The sequence below is a fragment of the Pseudophryne corroboree genome, chromosome 6 (genome assembly GCF_028390025.1).
Source record: "Pseudophryne corroboree isolate aPseCor3 chromosome 6, aPseCor3.hap2, whole genome shotgun sequence".
In the NCBI taxonomy this organism is placed as follows: Eukaryota; Metazoa; Chordata; class Amphibia; order Anura; family Myobatrachidae; genus Pseudophryne; species Pseudophryne corroboree.
In genome coordinates this window covers 202,035,351-202,050,394 of record NC_086449.1, presented here as the reverse complement: position 1 = coordinate 202,050,394, position 15,044 = coordinate 202,035,351, and the positions used below count along the sequence as shown (strand labels likewise).

Below are 15,044 nucleotides of genomic sequence, written 5' to 3'. Positions count from 1 at the left end.
AGTGGGTCGTGGGCCCATTGTGCTTGCGCACGGGGGGGAGTGGGTCGTGGGCCCATTGTGCTTGCGCACGGGGGGAGTGGGTCGTGGGCCCATTGTGCTTGCGCACGGGGGGAGTGGGTCGTGGGCCCATTGTGCTTGCGCGGCCCAGTGTGTGGCGTGCGCACGGGGGGGGGGGGGGGGGGGCGAGCAGGATAGAGAGAGAACCTCCCGCATTCGCGGGTCCGTCGGGTGGCGAAGGGGTTAAAATTACGCAAATCGCGTCATTTTAGCCCCGCCCCCTTCCCGCGGACCCGCGAATCGCGGCATTTCCCGATGCAGGGGGTGGGGCTTAGTGATGTCACAGTCCGGCCCCGCGCCCCGAAGACACATGCAGCGTCTCCTCTCCGGGCTTCTCCCGGAGAGGAGACTTACAATGTAGGTAAGTATTCTGTATTGCAAACCAATTTCTCTGAAATTTTATTACCAGATAGGTTCAGATATGGTTACAGATAATTTTTAGTGTGCTGGGGGGATACCGGGGGTGGGGGGTTGGTGAGGAAGAAGCACACCCCTCTCTGTCTGCTGGTTACCTGTCTTGCACTTGGAAATGTGCTTCTCTACTAAAGTAGCATTTAATAAAGTGTCCTCCATCCATTTCTCATTTACATAATCTCATTCTGCATAGAGAAAACACATTTGTCCTCTGCAAAACTGGTTGGTCTGTTCCATAGGTTCTCAAACTCTGACCTCAGGACCTCACACAGTGCATGTTTTGCAGGTCTCCTCACATAATCACAATTTAAATCATTTACTCCACCTGTGGACCTTTTTTAAAATGTGTCAGTGAGTAAGCAATACACCTGTGCGCCTGCTGGGTTACCTGCAAAGCATGCACTGTGTGGGGTCCTGAGGACCGAGTTTGAGAACCTGTGGTCTATTCCATCCTTGGCAAAGAAAGTCCTGGTAACTCTGTCTTCCCCTCCCATCAGGCCTCTGCAAACTCCTCCTTCTTAAATGCTGCTATCTTTCTTTGCAAACCCATCTGCCTTGATGGAATTGGGGCCAGAAACACTATTAGTTTTGGGTGCTCCCCTATGCTTTCCTCACTGACTGCACAGAAGATGCTTTAAAAAAAAAACAGCTACCGCATGCTCATAAAAATGCAAGTGTATATGGCGTAATTAAAACAATAGGTTTTATTTTCAGACCCAATTATGTGCTTTTTATGACTGTTAAAAAGGTTGGTAAAAGGTATTAAGTGAATGCCTGGGTAGGTATGAGGCATGTTTTAGGTTCTTCATAGTCTGATATCCATTTCATCATCATAACAAATACATGATGATTTCCTGAATTATCTAGGCTGGTAACACATTGGCTGCGTTCAATGGGCATAATTCAGATCTGATCGCAGCAACAAATTTGTTAGCTAATGGGCAAAACCATGTGCACTTCAGGGGGGGCAGATATAACATGTGCAGAGAGAGTTAGTTTTGGGTGTGGTGTGTTCAAACTGAAATCTAACTTGCATTGTAACAATAAAGCAGACAGTATTCACCCTGCACAGAAACAATATAACCCACCCAAATCTAACTCTCTGCACATGCTATATCTGCCCCCCCCCCCCCCCTGCAGTGCACATGGGGCCTAATTCAGACCTGATCGCTCGCCATGGGTTTTTTGCACTGCTGCGAACAGATAGTCACCGGCCATAGGGGAGTGTATTTTAGCTTTGCAAGTGTGCGAACGCATGTGTAGCAGAGCTGTACGAACAGATCTTGTGCAGTCTCTGAGTAGCCCAGGACTTACTCAGCCGCTGTGAACATTTCATCCTGTCCGGGGCCGAAATTGACTTCGGGAACCCTCCCTTGGGGGTGAGGAAATTCAAAAGTATTCACCAGTTTTGGTGTTTTCATTTCAATCTTAGGTGCTGTGTGTGGTTGGGGGCATCTGTCCATTTTTAGAAGACCTGGAATTCTAGAAGTTCATGTTCTAAGGAAAATCCCGTTTAGGGCTTTCTCTGAGGCGACTGTTTATTTTGCCTCTAAAGATGGTGCCAGCAAAGATGGATCTGGTGACGGAAACACGGTAATATTGGGAGCAGCAAAAGCCTTCCTCCAAATAGAAGGAACATCATTTACTACTGCAGATCCAGTTTATACAGTATTTATGGTTGTTCGGTTTTGTGTGTTTTTATGGACAGGAGGCCGTGAGTGAAGGAGGCAGTAAGAAATCCTCTAGGGGTTCAGGCAAAGGAGGAAATCAGCTCCACTGCCCAAAGTGCGGAGACCTGTGCACCCATGTACATACTTTCATCTGTAAGTTCTGGTTTCCTCTGCCCTGCGCCTGCAGCCGTGACTTCTACTTACCTAGCACACACTGAGCTTTTAGACTTGTTCTCATTCTGTGAATCACGTTACCCATTTTGTCCCTGCAGCCTCTACCCGTTTTGTGAAGTGTGGGACATGCCACCACTTTTTTGTCGTGCTGTCAGGGGCTGATTCAAAGAAATCTATAAACCGGGAACCAGAGACTGCTGCTGAAGCTGTGAAACTAGCATTTCAACAGAAACCCCCTCCAGCCCCCAAAAAGGTGCATGAACCCTCATTATGTCCAATGTCTTTTCTGCCGGTTTCTGCATAGTGAGTGTGATATTTCTTCTGTAACAATCAGCCATATGAGAGAGACTTTCCTAATCTGAAAAGCATGCATCTAATTTTGCTGCAAAGTATTGCATATTTGTGGCAGTGTTAATTTGTTCTGACCGTTAAGGGCCCTACACACTGCGCGATCCAACGCCGAGCTGCCCGACGGCAGATGCGGCTGACAGGCAACCTGGTGACGGGGGGAGTGAAGTTTCTTCCGTCACCCAGGTCCATAGCAGTGCAGGCCAATATGGACGAGATCGTCCCTATTGGCCTGCATGCACAAGCAACGGGGTCGCGCATCGTTCATCGCTGGTGCCTCCACACTGAAAGATATGAACGGTATCGCGTTCATATCTTTCACTAATATCGCCCAGTGTGTAGGGCCTATTAGTAGATGCTCTAGAATACATTGACAGAACAGTGTTTTTATTTAATTTATTTTTTTCATTTTAACTACCTGAAGTTCTCCAGTTGCTTGGTATAATTAACTGCAACATGGGCCTGATTCAGAGTTGTACGTTAATGCAGTTGCGGTTCTTTAGGCTATGGAGCTGCTGCCCAGGAATGAAAAGGGACGCCCACCGGATCCATTGCACACTAATTTGCTTATTTGCAGCCTATACGCAATAATGGGGAACATCAACTGTTTGAGTAGGTCTATAGCTACACAGACTGGATGCGATAGTAGCAATGTTTCTCTGCGTGCATGATCACAGATGACAGCATATACACACTGTGAAAACGGCCAAATGGTCACTTCCTGTAGATTCTCTGCAGTGAAATCCTGCAAAGGCACCTTTACTACACATGCACAGTGCGATCGCAGCGCATGGGTAGTCCGCTGATAGTCGCTCAACTGCGAAAACGTGCATTGCGTACAACTCCGAATTAGGCTCAATGTCCAGTTTATTTGGTTGTCTAGCTACTTTACTTAATTCCCTTGAGCTGTTATTGATGGAAGAGTCCCTTTCCCTTTGTAACTAATCTCCTGTCTAAGTACTCCACGTGTTTAAGGTGTAACTGTAACTTGCATACACTTTACAGAGCCGTTTTGTTGGCAGAATCCTTTTAGCAGCTTTGACATTACTGAGGCATTCTGTGTTTTTCCTGCGTCCATTCTGTTTCACTGAATACTGTGATTCTCTTTCAGATCTATAACTACCTCGACAAATATGTTGTGGGCCAGTCATTTGCAAAAAAGGTGCTTGCTGTTGCGGTTTACAATCATTACAAACGGATATACAGTAACTTCCCAATTAATGTCAAACACCAAGCAGATGTAGAGAAACCGGCCTCATCAACTCAGAGAGGTGGGTGCCATCTTGTCATTTGTAATAGTTCTGTCTGAAATGTACATTTCTGCAATACATGGTGACTTAAGTATGGCATCTTGTGTGGCGCTATACACTGAGGATAGCATATCAAAATAAATGTAGCCTCTGTAGAGGAAGTGCAGGGATCCTCGCTTGACATTAGGCGTGGGACAGGGGAATTCAAACAGTGGGATCCATCTTAGGAGCAGAAAGTAATGAATGGGACAATGAGACATAGCCTGGTTGGGCTGTTTTGGCATTCTCTTTATTTTTTTTTTTTACCCCATATCAAATGAGGGGTATCCTGGGTTCAGGGCAGTGACCGCATTGATGGAGTTTGTCACCTCTAACAAATGGCTACTCAGGAATTTGGTGAAGTCCTTTTGTTCTTCTTTCATAACCTCTTTGGTACCAGAGATTGTCCATTTTCCCCAGTCAGATATGGGACTAGGGACCTCTGTTTCAGGGTTGATCCTTTGACTCTGGTGTGACAGGCTATTGGCAAGAATTCCAGCTTTCTAAGTTGGGCCACCATAAACACATTCAATCAGTTGAATCATTGCTGGTTTTGACAAGAATCTCCCCTTGATTAAATGCCTTGGGCCTTAATGTATTTTGTTTTATTTTATTTGGGTTTTATTTTTGGTATACAATTCTCCCCCCCCCCCCCCCCCCCCCCCCCTTCCTTCTTCCCTATTTTTATTTTTCGTACGTCCTAGAGGAGGCTGGGGACTCCAAAAGGACCATGGGGTATAGACAGATCCGCAGGAGCTTGGGCACACTATAAAGACTTAAACTGGGTGTGAACTGGCTCCTCCCTCTATGCCCCTCCTCCAGACCTCAGTTAGACTTTGTGCCCAGGAGTGACTGGACACACACTAGGGGAGCTCTACTGAGTTTCACTAAAAGACTTTGTTAGGTTTTTTATTTTCTGGGAGACCTGCTGGCTACAGGCTCCCTGCAGCGAGGGAGTGAGGGGAGAGAAGTCAGACCTACTTCTTCGAGGTTCAAGGGCTCTGCTTCTTAGGCTTCTGGATACCATTAGCTCCAGAGGGTTCGATCACTTGGTGCGCCTAGCGCCTAGCTGCTTGTTCCCAGAGCCGCGCCATCACCCCCCTCACAGAAGCCAGAAGAAAGAAGCCGGGTGAGTATTAGAAGAACAGAAGACTTCAGTGACGGCAGAAGACTTCAGTAACGAGGTACTGCGCAGCGGTTGCGCTGCGCGCCATGCGCCCACACATACTTCAGACAGCACTTGCAGGGGGGGCGCCCTGGGCAGCATGTTACTGAGGTTAAAACTGGCACAAATAGATATATTATAAGTGCCTAGGCACTAAATATAGGCCCCGCCAGTATAAAGATTGGAATTATGGGCCTAATTCTGAGTTGATCGCAGCAGCAAATTTGTTAGCAGTTGGGCAAAACCATGTGCACTGCAGGGGGTACAGATATAACATGTGCAGAGAGAGTTAGATTTGGGTGGGGTGTGTTCAAACTGAAATCTAAATTGCAGTGTAAAAATAAAGCAGCCATTATTTACCCTGCACAGAAACAATATAACCCACCCAAATCTAACTCTCTCTGCAAATGTTATATCTGTCCCCCCTGCAGTGCAGATGGTTTTGCCCAATTGCTAACAAACTTGCTGCTGCGATCAACTCAGAATTACATAGAATTTACATAGAAACATAGAATTTGACGGCAGATAAGAACCACTTGGCCCATCTAGTCTGCCCATTTTTTTTTTTTATCCTTTAGGTAATCGCAACCCTTTTTGAACCTTAATTCCCCCTTTGAGCGGGACTACAGTGCGCCGAGGAGGGGGCGTGGCTTAGCCCTCACAGCTTACCAGTGCCATTTTCTCTCCACAGACTGCAGAGACGCTGGCCCGGACCTCCACTCTCCTGATCAAGTAACATGGAGCAAAACGGGGGGTGCACAGTAATTTGGTGCTATTAACACCTTTTGAGAACAGCGCAGACATCTGATATTTTATCTCAGTACTGAAATAGGCGCTGGGGTGTGAGCTGGTAAACTCCCTCTGTATTTCTCTAACAGGCTTCCCTGTGGGTCTGTCCCCTATAGCCAGTGTGTGTGTGCGTGTCGGTACGTGTGTGTCGACATGTCTGAGGCTGAGTGCTCCTCCACGGAGGAAGTTGCTGGGGGCGCAGATAAGGAGTTGGGAGTGACTCTGTCGGCACCGCCGACTGCTGATTGGGTGAATATGTTGAGTACATTGAATGCAAATGTGGCGTTATTGACTAAAAGACTGGATAAATATGATTCTCGGACACAAACCTGGAGAAAATCCATGGAGGACGCCTTGTCTCAGGTACAGGCCCCCTCAGGGTCACAAAAGCGTTCATTTACCCAAATAGCGGATACAGATACCGACACGGACTCTGATTCCAGTGTTGACTATAGTGAGGCCAGTTAACATCCAAAATTGGTTAAGAGTATTCAGTACATGATTGTGGCAATTAAAGATGTTTTACATATTTCTGAAGTACCTGCTGTTCAAGATACAAGTGTTTGTTTGTATAAGGGAAAGAAGCCTGAGGTGACGTTTCCCCCCTCTCATGAACTGAACGCTCTTTGTGAAAAAGCTTGGAAATCTCCCGATAAAAGGTGGCAGATTCCCAAGAGAATTCTAATGGTTTATCCTTTCCCCTCTGATGATGGGGAAAAGTGGGAGTCATCTCCCAATGTGGACAAGACTCTATCACGACTGTCCAAGAAGGTGGCGCTTCCGTCTCCCGACACTGCTTCCCTCAAGGACCCTGTGGATCGTAAGCAGGAAACGACCTTAAAGTCCATTTATGTCACTACGGGTGCACTGCTCAGACCTGCCGTGGCGTCGGCGTGGGTGAGTAGTGCTATTGGCAAGTGGGCAGATAATTTGGCATCTGACATGGATACCCTGGATAGGGATAACAATCTTTTGACTCTCGGTTATATCAGGGACGCTGCAGCTTACCTAAAGGATGCGGCGAGGGATATTGGCCTCTTGGGATCAAGGGCCAATGCCATGGCAGTCTCAACCAGGAGAGCGCTGTGGATTCATCAATGGAATGCTGATGCCGACTCTAAGAAAGCTATGGAAGCTCTCCCATTTAAAGGTAGTGTCTTCTTTGGTGACGGCCTCGCTGACCTGGTGTCTACCGCTACAGCGGGTAAGTCATCCTTTCTTCCTTACGTTCCTGCACCACAGAAAAAGGCACCCCATTATCAGATGCAGTCCTTTCGGCCTAATAAATACAAAAAAGGAAGAGGGTCGTCCTTCCTTGCCTCTAAAGGTAGAGGAAGGTGAAAAAGGTCGCCTGCAGTGCCAGGCTCCCTGTACCAGAAGTCCTCCCCGGCTTCTGCCAAGTTCACTGCATGACGCTGGGGCTCCCCTACGGGAGTCCGTACCGGTGGGGGCGCGTCTCCGACTCTTCAGTCAGGTCTGGTTTCACTCGGGCCTGGATCCTTGGGTGTTAGACATAGTGTCCCAAGGGTACAAACTGGAGCTTCAGGCGGTGCACCCCCCCCCCCCCCCCCCACCGATTTTTTTATTTTTATTTTTTTTTTTCAAATCAGCCTTGCCAGTTTCTATCTCAGAAAGGGAAGTAGTGAGTGCTGCGATACAAAAGCTGTGTCATTGTCACGTTACCCCTGTCTCAATGGGGAGAAGGGTTTTATTCGAGCCTTTGTCGTACCAAAGCCGGACGGTTCAGTCAGACCGATCCTGAACCTACAATCCCTCAATCTGTATTTGAAAACTTTCAAGTTCAAGATGGAATCTCTTCGAGCAGTGATCTCCAGTCTACAAGGGGGGATTTTATGGCGTCAGTCGACATGAAAGATGCCTACTTACATGTCCCAATATATCCTCCACATCAAGCTTTCCTGAGGTTTGCGGTGCAGGATTGTCCTTACCAATTTCAGATGTTGCCGTTTGGTCTTTCCACGGCCCCGAGGGTCTTCACCAAAGTAATGGCGGAAATGATGGTACTCCTACGCAAGCAGGGTGTCACAATTATCCCGTACTTGGACGATCTCCTGATAAAGGCGAGATCAAAGGAGCAGTTGCTAAGAAACGGGGCACTCTCTCTGACGATTCTGCAACAACATGGTTGGATTCTAAATTTGCGAAAATCGCAGTTGATTCCGACAACTCGGCTGTCTTTCCTGGGCATGATTCTGGACACAGAACTGCAGAAAGTATTTCTTCCAGCGGAAAAAGCTCTGGAAATCCAGACCATGGTCAAGGAGATTCTGAAACCAGCAAGGGTATCGATTCATCAATGCACTCGAGTGCTAGGGAAGATGGTGGCAGCTTACGAAGCCATTCCGTTTGGCAGATATCATGCCTGGATATTTCAGTTGGACAAGTGGTCCGGGTCTCATCTGCACATGCCCCGGAAAATAAGTCTATCTTCCAGGACCAGAATATCTTTCCTGTAGTTGCTTCAAAGTTCTCACCTCCTAGAGGGACGCAGGTTCGGGATCCAGGATTGGATCCTGCTGACCACGGATGCAAGTCTCTGAGGCTGGGGAGCAGTCACACAAGGAAGAAGTTTCCAGGGAAAATGGTCAAGCCAGGAAGCTTGTCTGCACATAAACGTTCTGGAATTATGAGCCATTTACAACGGCTTTCTGAAAGCAGAACACTTTCTTCGAGGTCTACCTGTCCTGATTCAGCCGGACAACGTAACAGCGGTGGCGTACATAAACCGCCAGGACGGAACAAAGAGCGGCGATGGCCACAAAAGTTCTCAGCTGGGCGGAAAAGCACGTGAGCGCTCTGTCAGCGGTCTTCCTTCCGGGCGTGGACAACTGGGAAGCAGACTTCCTCAGCAGACACGATCTCCATCCAGGAGAGTGGGGTCTTTGCAGAAGTGACAAGTCGTTGGGGAATACCTCAAATATACATGATGGCGTCTTGCCTCAACAAGAAGCTTCTGAGGTATTGTTCCAGGTCAAGGGACCCTCAAGCTAGTGCAGTGGACGCCCTGGTAACTCCGTGGGTGTTTCAGTCAGTATATGTGTTCCCTCCACTTCCACTCATTCCAGAAGTGTTGAAGATCATAAGAAGAACAAGGGTTCAGGCGGTACTCATCGTTCCAGATTGGCCCGGGAGGGCCTGGTATCAGGATCTTCAGGAATTGCTCATAGAAGATCCTTGGACTCTTCCTCTCAGAGAGGATCTGTTACTGCAGGGGCCATGAGTCTTCCAGGACTTACCGCGGCTGCGTTTGACGGCGTGGAGGTTGAACGCCAAATCCTAGTTCGAAAGGGTATTCCCGGGGAAGTCATCCCCACTCTCATTAAGGCTAGAAAAGAGGTCACGGCGTAGCATTATCACCGTATTTGGAGAAAGTATGTGTCTTGGTGTGAAGCCAGGAAGGCTCCTACGGAGGAGTTTCAGCTGGGGCGTTTAATTTTTTGCAGGCAGGCGTGGATGCAGGCCTGAAATTAGGTTCCATTAAAGTGCAGATTTCGGCTTTATCTATTTTCGTTCAAAAGGAATTGACCGCCCTTCCAGAGGTTCAGACTTTCGTGAAGGGAGTGCTGCACAACCATCCTCCGTTTGTGCCACCTGTGGGATCTTGACGTGGTGTTACAATTTCTTATGTCTCACTGGTTTGAACCTTTGCAAAAGGTTGAGTTGAAATTTCACACTTGGAAAGTGGTCATGCTTTTGGCCTTGGCGTCCGCAAGACAGGTGTCGGAATTGGCGGCTTTGTCTCACGAGCCCCTATATGATTTTCCATGTGGATAGAGCGGAATTGAGGACTCGTCAACAATTTCTGCCGAAGGTGGTTTCTTCGTTTCACATAAATCAACTTATTGTGGTGGCTGTGGCTACGGATGCCGTGGCGATGCCAAAATCTCTCGATGTTGTAAGAGCTTTGAAAATTTATGTCGCCAGAACGGCTCAAATTGGGAAATCTGAGGCCCTGTTTGTCCTATATGCTCCCAACAAAATTGGGGGTCCTGCTTCCAAGCAGACTATTGCACGCTGGATCTGTAATACGATTCAGCATGCTCATTGTACGGCTGGATTCCTTTTGCCGAAGTCAGTGAAAGCCCATTCTACCAGGAAGGTGGGCTCATCTTGGGCGGCTGCCCGAGGAGTCTCGGCGCTTCAACTTTGCCGAGCAGCTACGTGGTCGGGTACAAACACTTTTGCTAAGTTCTACAAGTTTGATACCCTGGCTGATGAGGACCTCATGTTTGCTCAATCGGTGCTGCAGAGTCGTCCGCACTCTCCCGCCCGGTCTGGAGCTTTGGTATAGACCCAATGGTCCTTTTGGAGTCCCCAGCATCCTCTAGGACGTAAGAGAAAATAGGATTTTAATACCCACTGGTAAATCCTTTTCTCCTAGTCCGTAGAGGATGCTGGGCGCCCGTCCCAGTGCGGACTGTTACTTGCAGTTGTATTGATAGTTATTGTTTTCGGTTACACGAAGGTTGTGTATCGGTTATATTCAGCTTGTTGCTGATTTTAGTTCATACTGTTAACTGGTATTGCTTGTAAACCATGTTCTACGGTGTGTTGTGGTGTGAGCTGGTGTGTTTCTCACCCTTGGTTAACAAAAATCCTTTTCCTCGAAGTGTCCGTCTCCCTGGGCACAGTTCCTATAACTGGGGAGCCAGTTCACACCCATTCAAAGTCTTATAGTGTGCCCATGTCTCCTGCGGATCCCGTCTATACCCCATGGTCCTTTTGGATTCCCCAGCATTCTCTACAGACTAGTAGAAAAGGATTTACCGGTAGGTATTAAAATCCTATTATTATTTTTTTTATTTTATTTTTTTGCATCCTTTCAGAATAAATGATCCATTTTGGAGAGCACTCTTTGGGGATCTGAATTGACAAAAAGTGCCACTTACATATAAATCACCAAGGGCACGTTTATGAATTCTAGCCTGGGTGTATGAAAGGTTCATATACCAGGTATAGAGAATCGTGAATCTGTCTTCCTTAGTTACCAGCCATAAGCCGTACACTTTCCGTTTTTTTTTTTTATTTTATTTTTTTCTGTTTTGCCACCAGCTGATGGATTTGTGGGGGACCTGGATGAAAAGAACCATTTTCATAACCAGCTTCAGCAGAAAGCTGAAGATAGAGGTTGAGGTTGCACGAGTGTGTTTTATTTGGGGAGGTCTTTGGTATGCTACCGGCGCCGGGATCCCGACCGCCGGCATGCCGACAAATATTCTTCCTCTTGGGGGTCCACAACCCCCCTTGGAGGATGAATAAATAGCGTAGCGTGCCACCGTGCCTGCCTGCCACTCAATTTACACCCTTTTATTTAGGGGGGCGGGGGGGGTTGTATATGGTGTTTTTATGGAAACATGTTTCTTAAATGGAAGGTGATGGCTGCAATGATCAGGGTATATATCCTCCTCTCTTACAAGGTCTGTTTCTGTATCATCCTGTACGGCTCTGTGGACAGATTGTGGCACTTTATAAATAGTTATGTTTTCATAGAAAGCATTTTATGTTATTTTTTTTCCTGCGTAAAGAGTTGCACAAGGGGCTCTCAACTGGCACTAAATTGTTACTTTCTGGTCTTTCACAACGACCGTCTACCCCATTCCTAGACGAGGTGTTATACAGGTTCCTCATCAGTAAGGAGCTGATTTTCTCTAAAAGTAGACTATTCTGTTTCACATTTCCAAAAAGGCACGTGCTGTTTCTGCTCTCTTATTAGAGATGGAGAATTTAAAAAGACAGTCAAAGACCGAGTCTCAGGCTGTCAAATCCCGGCGCTATGTATTTTAAATATTTAATATCAAATGGTGTTTCTTTAGGGCTGCTGAGTAAAAACAGCTGGCTAGGCTGCAATTGATTTAAAATAAATAGAAACAAAGAGGAGATTACTCTGCTCTCTGAAACACCTTAGAAAAATAATACCCCTTTCACATCGCACAAATAACCCGGTATCGACACGGCATATTGCAGTGTCGAAACGGGTCAGTGTGCGATGTGAAAGCACTTTGTCCGAATTAGCGGGTCGCCTGACCCGGTAATTCAACCCGGAAAAATGAAGGGTTATTGCCGGGTTGAATACTGGGTCAGGCGCAGTGTGAATGGGAACCGTTTCGATGCGACACGGCTCCCATTCACAGCATAGGGATAGACGGCGCAGGAGATGAGCTTATCTCCCAGCGCCGCCTCCACCCCTGCCCCCGCTGCTGCTATGGCAACCGACCCAGTATATTGCCGGGTCGGAAAGCCTCCAAAGCAGAGCAAATGCCGGATCCCACCCGGTAAGGACACGTTTCTCTTACCAGGTGAGATCCAGCATTTGCGATTTGAAAGCGGTATAAATGAGTGGTCTGTCACTGAGAGTAATTGACTCAGTGGGACGCAATGTAAATAAAAATACATTTATTTTATCCACAGTATTTATAAACAATACATATAACATACAACAAAACATACAGTTAGTAGCAGTTTAGTAACTTATTAGTTACTAATTTTTACATTAGCTTCGCAATTATTTGCATACTATTATCTTCGGTTGAATAATAGTAATCGGCTTCAGTTGCAAACTAATCAGCTTTTATTGAATCTGCAACATGAATTTCAAATGTTCATAAGTTACTAAACTGCTACTAACTGCATGTTTTGTTGTATGTTATATGTATTGTTTATAAATACTGTGGATAAAATAATTAATTTCTATTTACATTGAGTCCCACTGAGTCAATTACTCTCTATGACAGACCACACTCATTTATAACGCTTTCAGATCGCAAATGCCGAATCCCACCCGGTAAGAGAAACGTGTCCTTACCGGGTGGGATCCGGCATTTGCTCTGCTTTGGTGGCTTTCCGACTCGGCAATATACCGGGTCGGTTGCCATAGCAGCTGGGGGCACAGCAGCAGCGGGTGTGGAGGCGGCGCTGGGAGATAAGCTCATCTCCTGCGCCGCCTCTCCCAATGCTGTGAATGGGAGCCGTGTCGCATCGAAGCGGCTCCCATTCACACTGCGCCTGACCTGGTATTCAACCCGGTAATAACCCTTCTTTTTTACCGGGTTGAATTACCGGGTCAGGCGACCCGCTAATTCGGCCAAAGTGCTTTCACATCGCACACTGACCCGTTTCGACACTGCAATATGCCGTGTCGATACCGGGTTATTTGTGCGATGTGAAAGGGGTATTATTTTTCTACGGTGTTTCAGAGTGCAGAGTTATCTCCTCCTTTGTTTCCTCTTTTTAGAGATGGTTAAGCCAGCAACTGGGAAGGTTTACTCTATGATAGGCAGGTCTGTTCTTATCAGTCTCTTGGCTCTTTCCACTTGCATAGCAGATTAATTTCCCTGATGCTTAATTAAGAGTTACATAAAATCCATTTCTTCTTTGTAGCAAAAGGACCCAACAGCCCTCCCAGGAAACTTTTTATTGCTCGGCGCCTATGTTTCTAGTCTTGGCTGGTGGTATGGTGGGAGGGGACAGAGGGTTATAGGCAGGAGTTGGATGGTTTTGGTATGTAGTGCCTGGCCTCCAGCATAATCTATGTATCCCCTATATATGCATAGACATTGTTCTTACGGTAAGTACAAAGTCTTTTTTTGGAACTGGCTCTCTGTACTGAGGAATCCCTTTTTTATTTATTTTTTGTTTTTGTACATTTTTTTTTTTTTTTTTTTTTTATTGTACAGTAACTTCAAAACTTTGGAGTCTATTTACTAAGCATTGGATGGGGATAAAGTACCAGCCAATCAGCTCCTGTCATGTTAAAAGGAGCTGTTTGGTTGGTACTTTATCCAGTCCACGTTATCTCTGTCAAAGGCATAGTGCATAGACCCCTTTGTCTGGCTAACATGTCAGACTACACGCTGATGGTCTCTATCATGCATTGTTAATGTATTTGTATGTTGTTGTATTAATTACTTCCAGTGTTGGCTTTGCCTTTGTCACTCACCCCCTTCCTCCTGTGTGACCCTGTGAATGACGTTGTGTATGCATGGTTCTGTTTGTACTATTAGCTGCTTGCTTTTGTGTACTGATTAACCTCTGCCTTTGCTCTTTGTGCATGCTTTCTCCCCCTGACCTTCCCATCATACTGGCATGACTGGGCTTTGCTGTGTGCAGACATCATGGAAAGTCAGTTATTAAAAGTGTAACGCTGTTAGGTGGTACATGGTTTAATAATGTCTGGACCTCCTTTTAAAGTGTGCTTGATGCGTACACACTTTAATGGTATCATCTTATCATTGTGACTAATGATATCTTCTGGCTATAAGACACCTCCCTACTTCAGATATTGTTAGTTCATTTAAGAATTGGTATGATGAATATTGGTTCAAGAAATAAAATGCTTGTCCCCTTTAATTACAGGTGACAAGTACACTATATACTCCTGTAGTGAATATATGTCTTACTCCCCAGTATTTACTACCACTATAAATAGATGTTGGCTGTAACCTGAACTTTACCGTCATATGAGTGCCACCATTTCTCAGGTACTAGGAAGAAATGATAGTCTACACTTACACAGAACAGGGCCACTGCTCCTACATATACTAGGTTTTTATTTTTCTCTTCTAAGCAGGTTTATGATCGCTTCATTCACTGTTTCAATCCCTTTTCTATAGAGTTAGAGATCAGAAGATGGGAGGATGACCGAATCACAAGTAAGTTTCATCTCCTCCTAGCACAGTCTAGCAGCGCTGGTCTGGCTGAGCCCTTTGGTTCCATGTCTTTCTATTGATTGTGTGTTTAAGTGGTGTGATTGCAGCCAGACACTTGGTGCAACCTCTCTGGCATATCCCATAAAACTAGAGCAGTCTGCTAAATTAAGCCACAAAGTGCGATTACAATTAGGACCATTTTCACTTATGATTCATTTTCACCCAAATTCTTGCAACCGCTGTATATATGAAGTGAGAACTGTTTTTTTTATTTTATGGTGGATGTATCTGTTATGTTGCAGTGTCTGTACAAATGCCACCCTTGTCATACTATGTGTTTGCCAGCTTTTCCTGCACTAAACACCCTGCATGTTCCATCCCCACATTTTGCATGGATTTCTTAGGTTTGAGACCTATCTACATACATATTTGAATATAAAAGCCTATTAGCAAGTGCCTTGTATTAAGTTGT

The 15,044-nt window shown here is 46.2% G+C and overlaps 1 protein-coding gene across 2 annotated transcripts in view; it reads left to right on the top strand.

Moving 5' to 3' along the window:
* The window catches only part of CLPX (caseinolytic mitochondrial matrix peptidase chaperone subunit X), a 90,717-nt gene that overhangs the window by 1,387 nt on the left and 74,286 nt on the right, over nt 1–15,044 (top strand). Inside the window, exons 2-6 of one of the 2 annotated variants that reach the window (XM_063925638.1) lie at nt 1,904–2,064; nt 2,180–2,294; nt 2,414–2,568; nt 3,775–3,934; nt 14,537–14,575. In XM_063925638.1, the coding sequence (XP_063781708.1) occupies nt 1,904–2,064; nt 2,180–2,294; nt 2,414–2,568; nt 3,775–3,934; nt 14,537–14,575 (630 nt within the window). The remainder of the gene's footprint in view (nt 1–1,903; nt 2,065–2,179; nt 2,295–2,413; nt 2,569–3,774; nt 3,935–14,536; nt 14,576–15,044) is intronic. The other variant, XM_063925639.1, reaches the window with a different exon arrangement.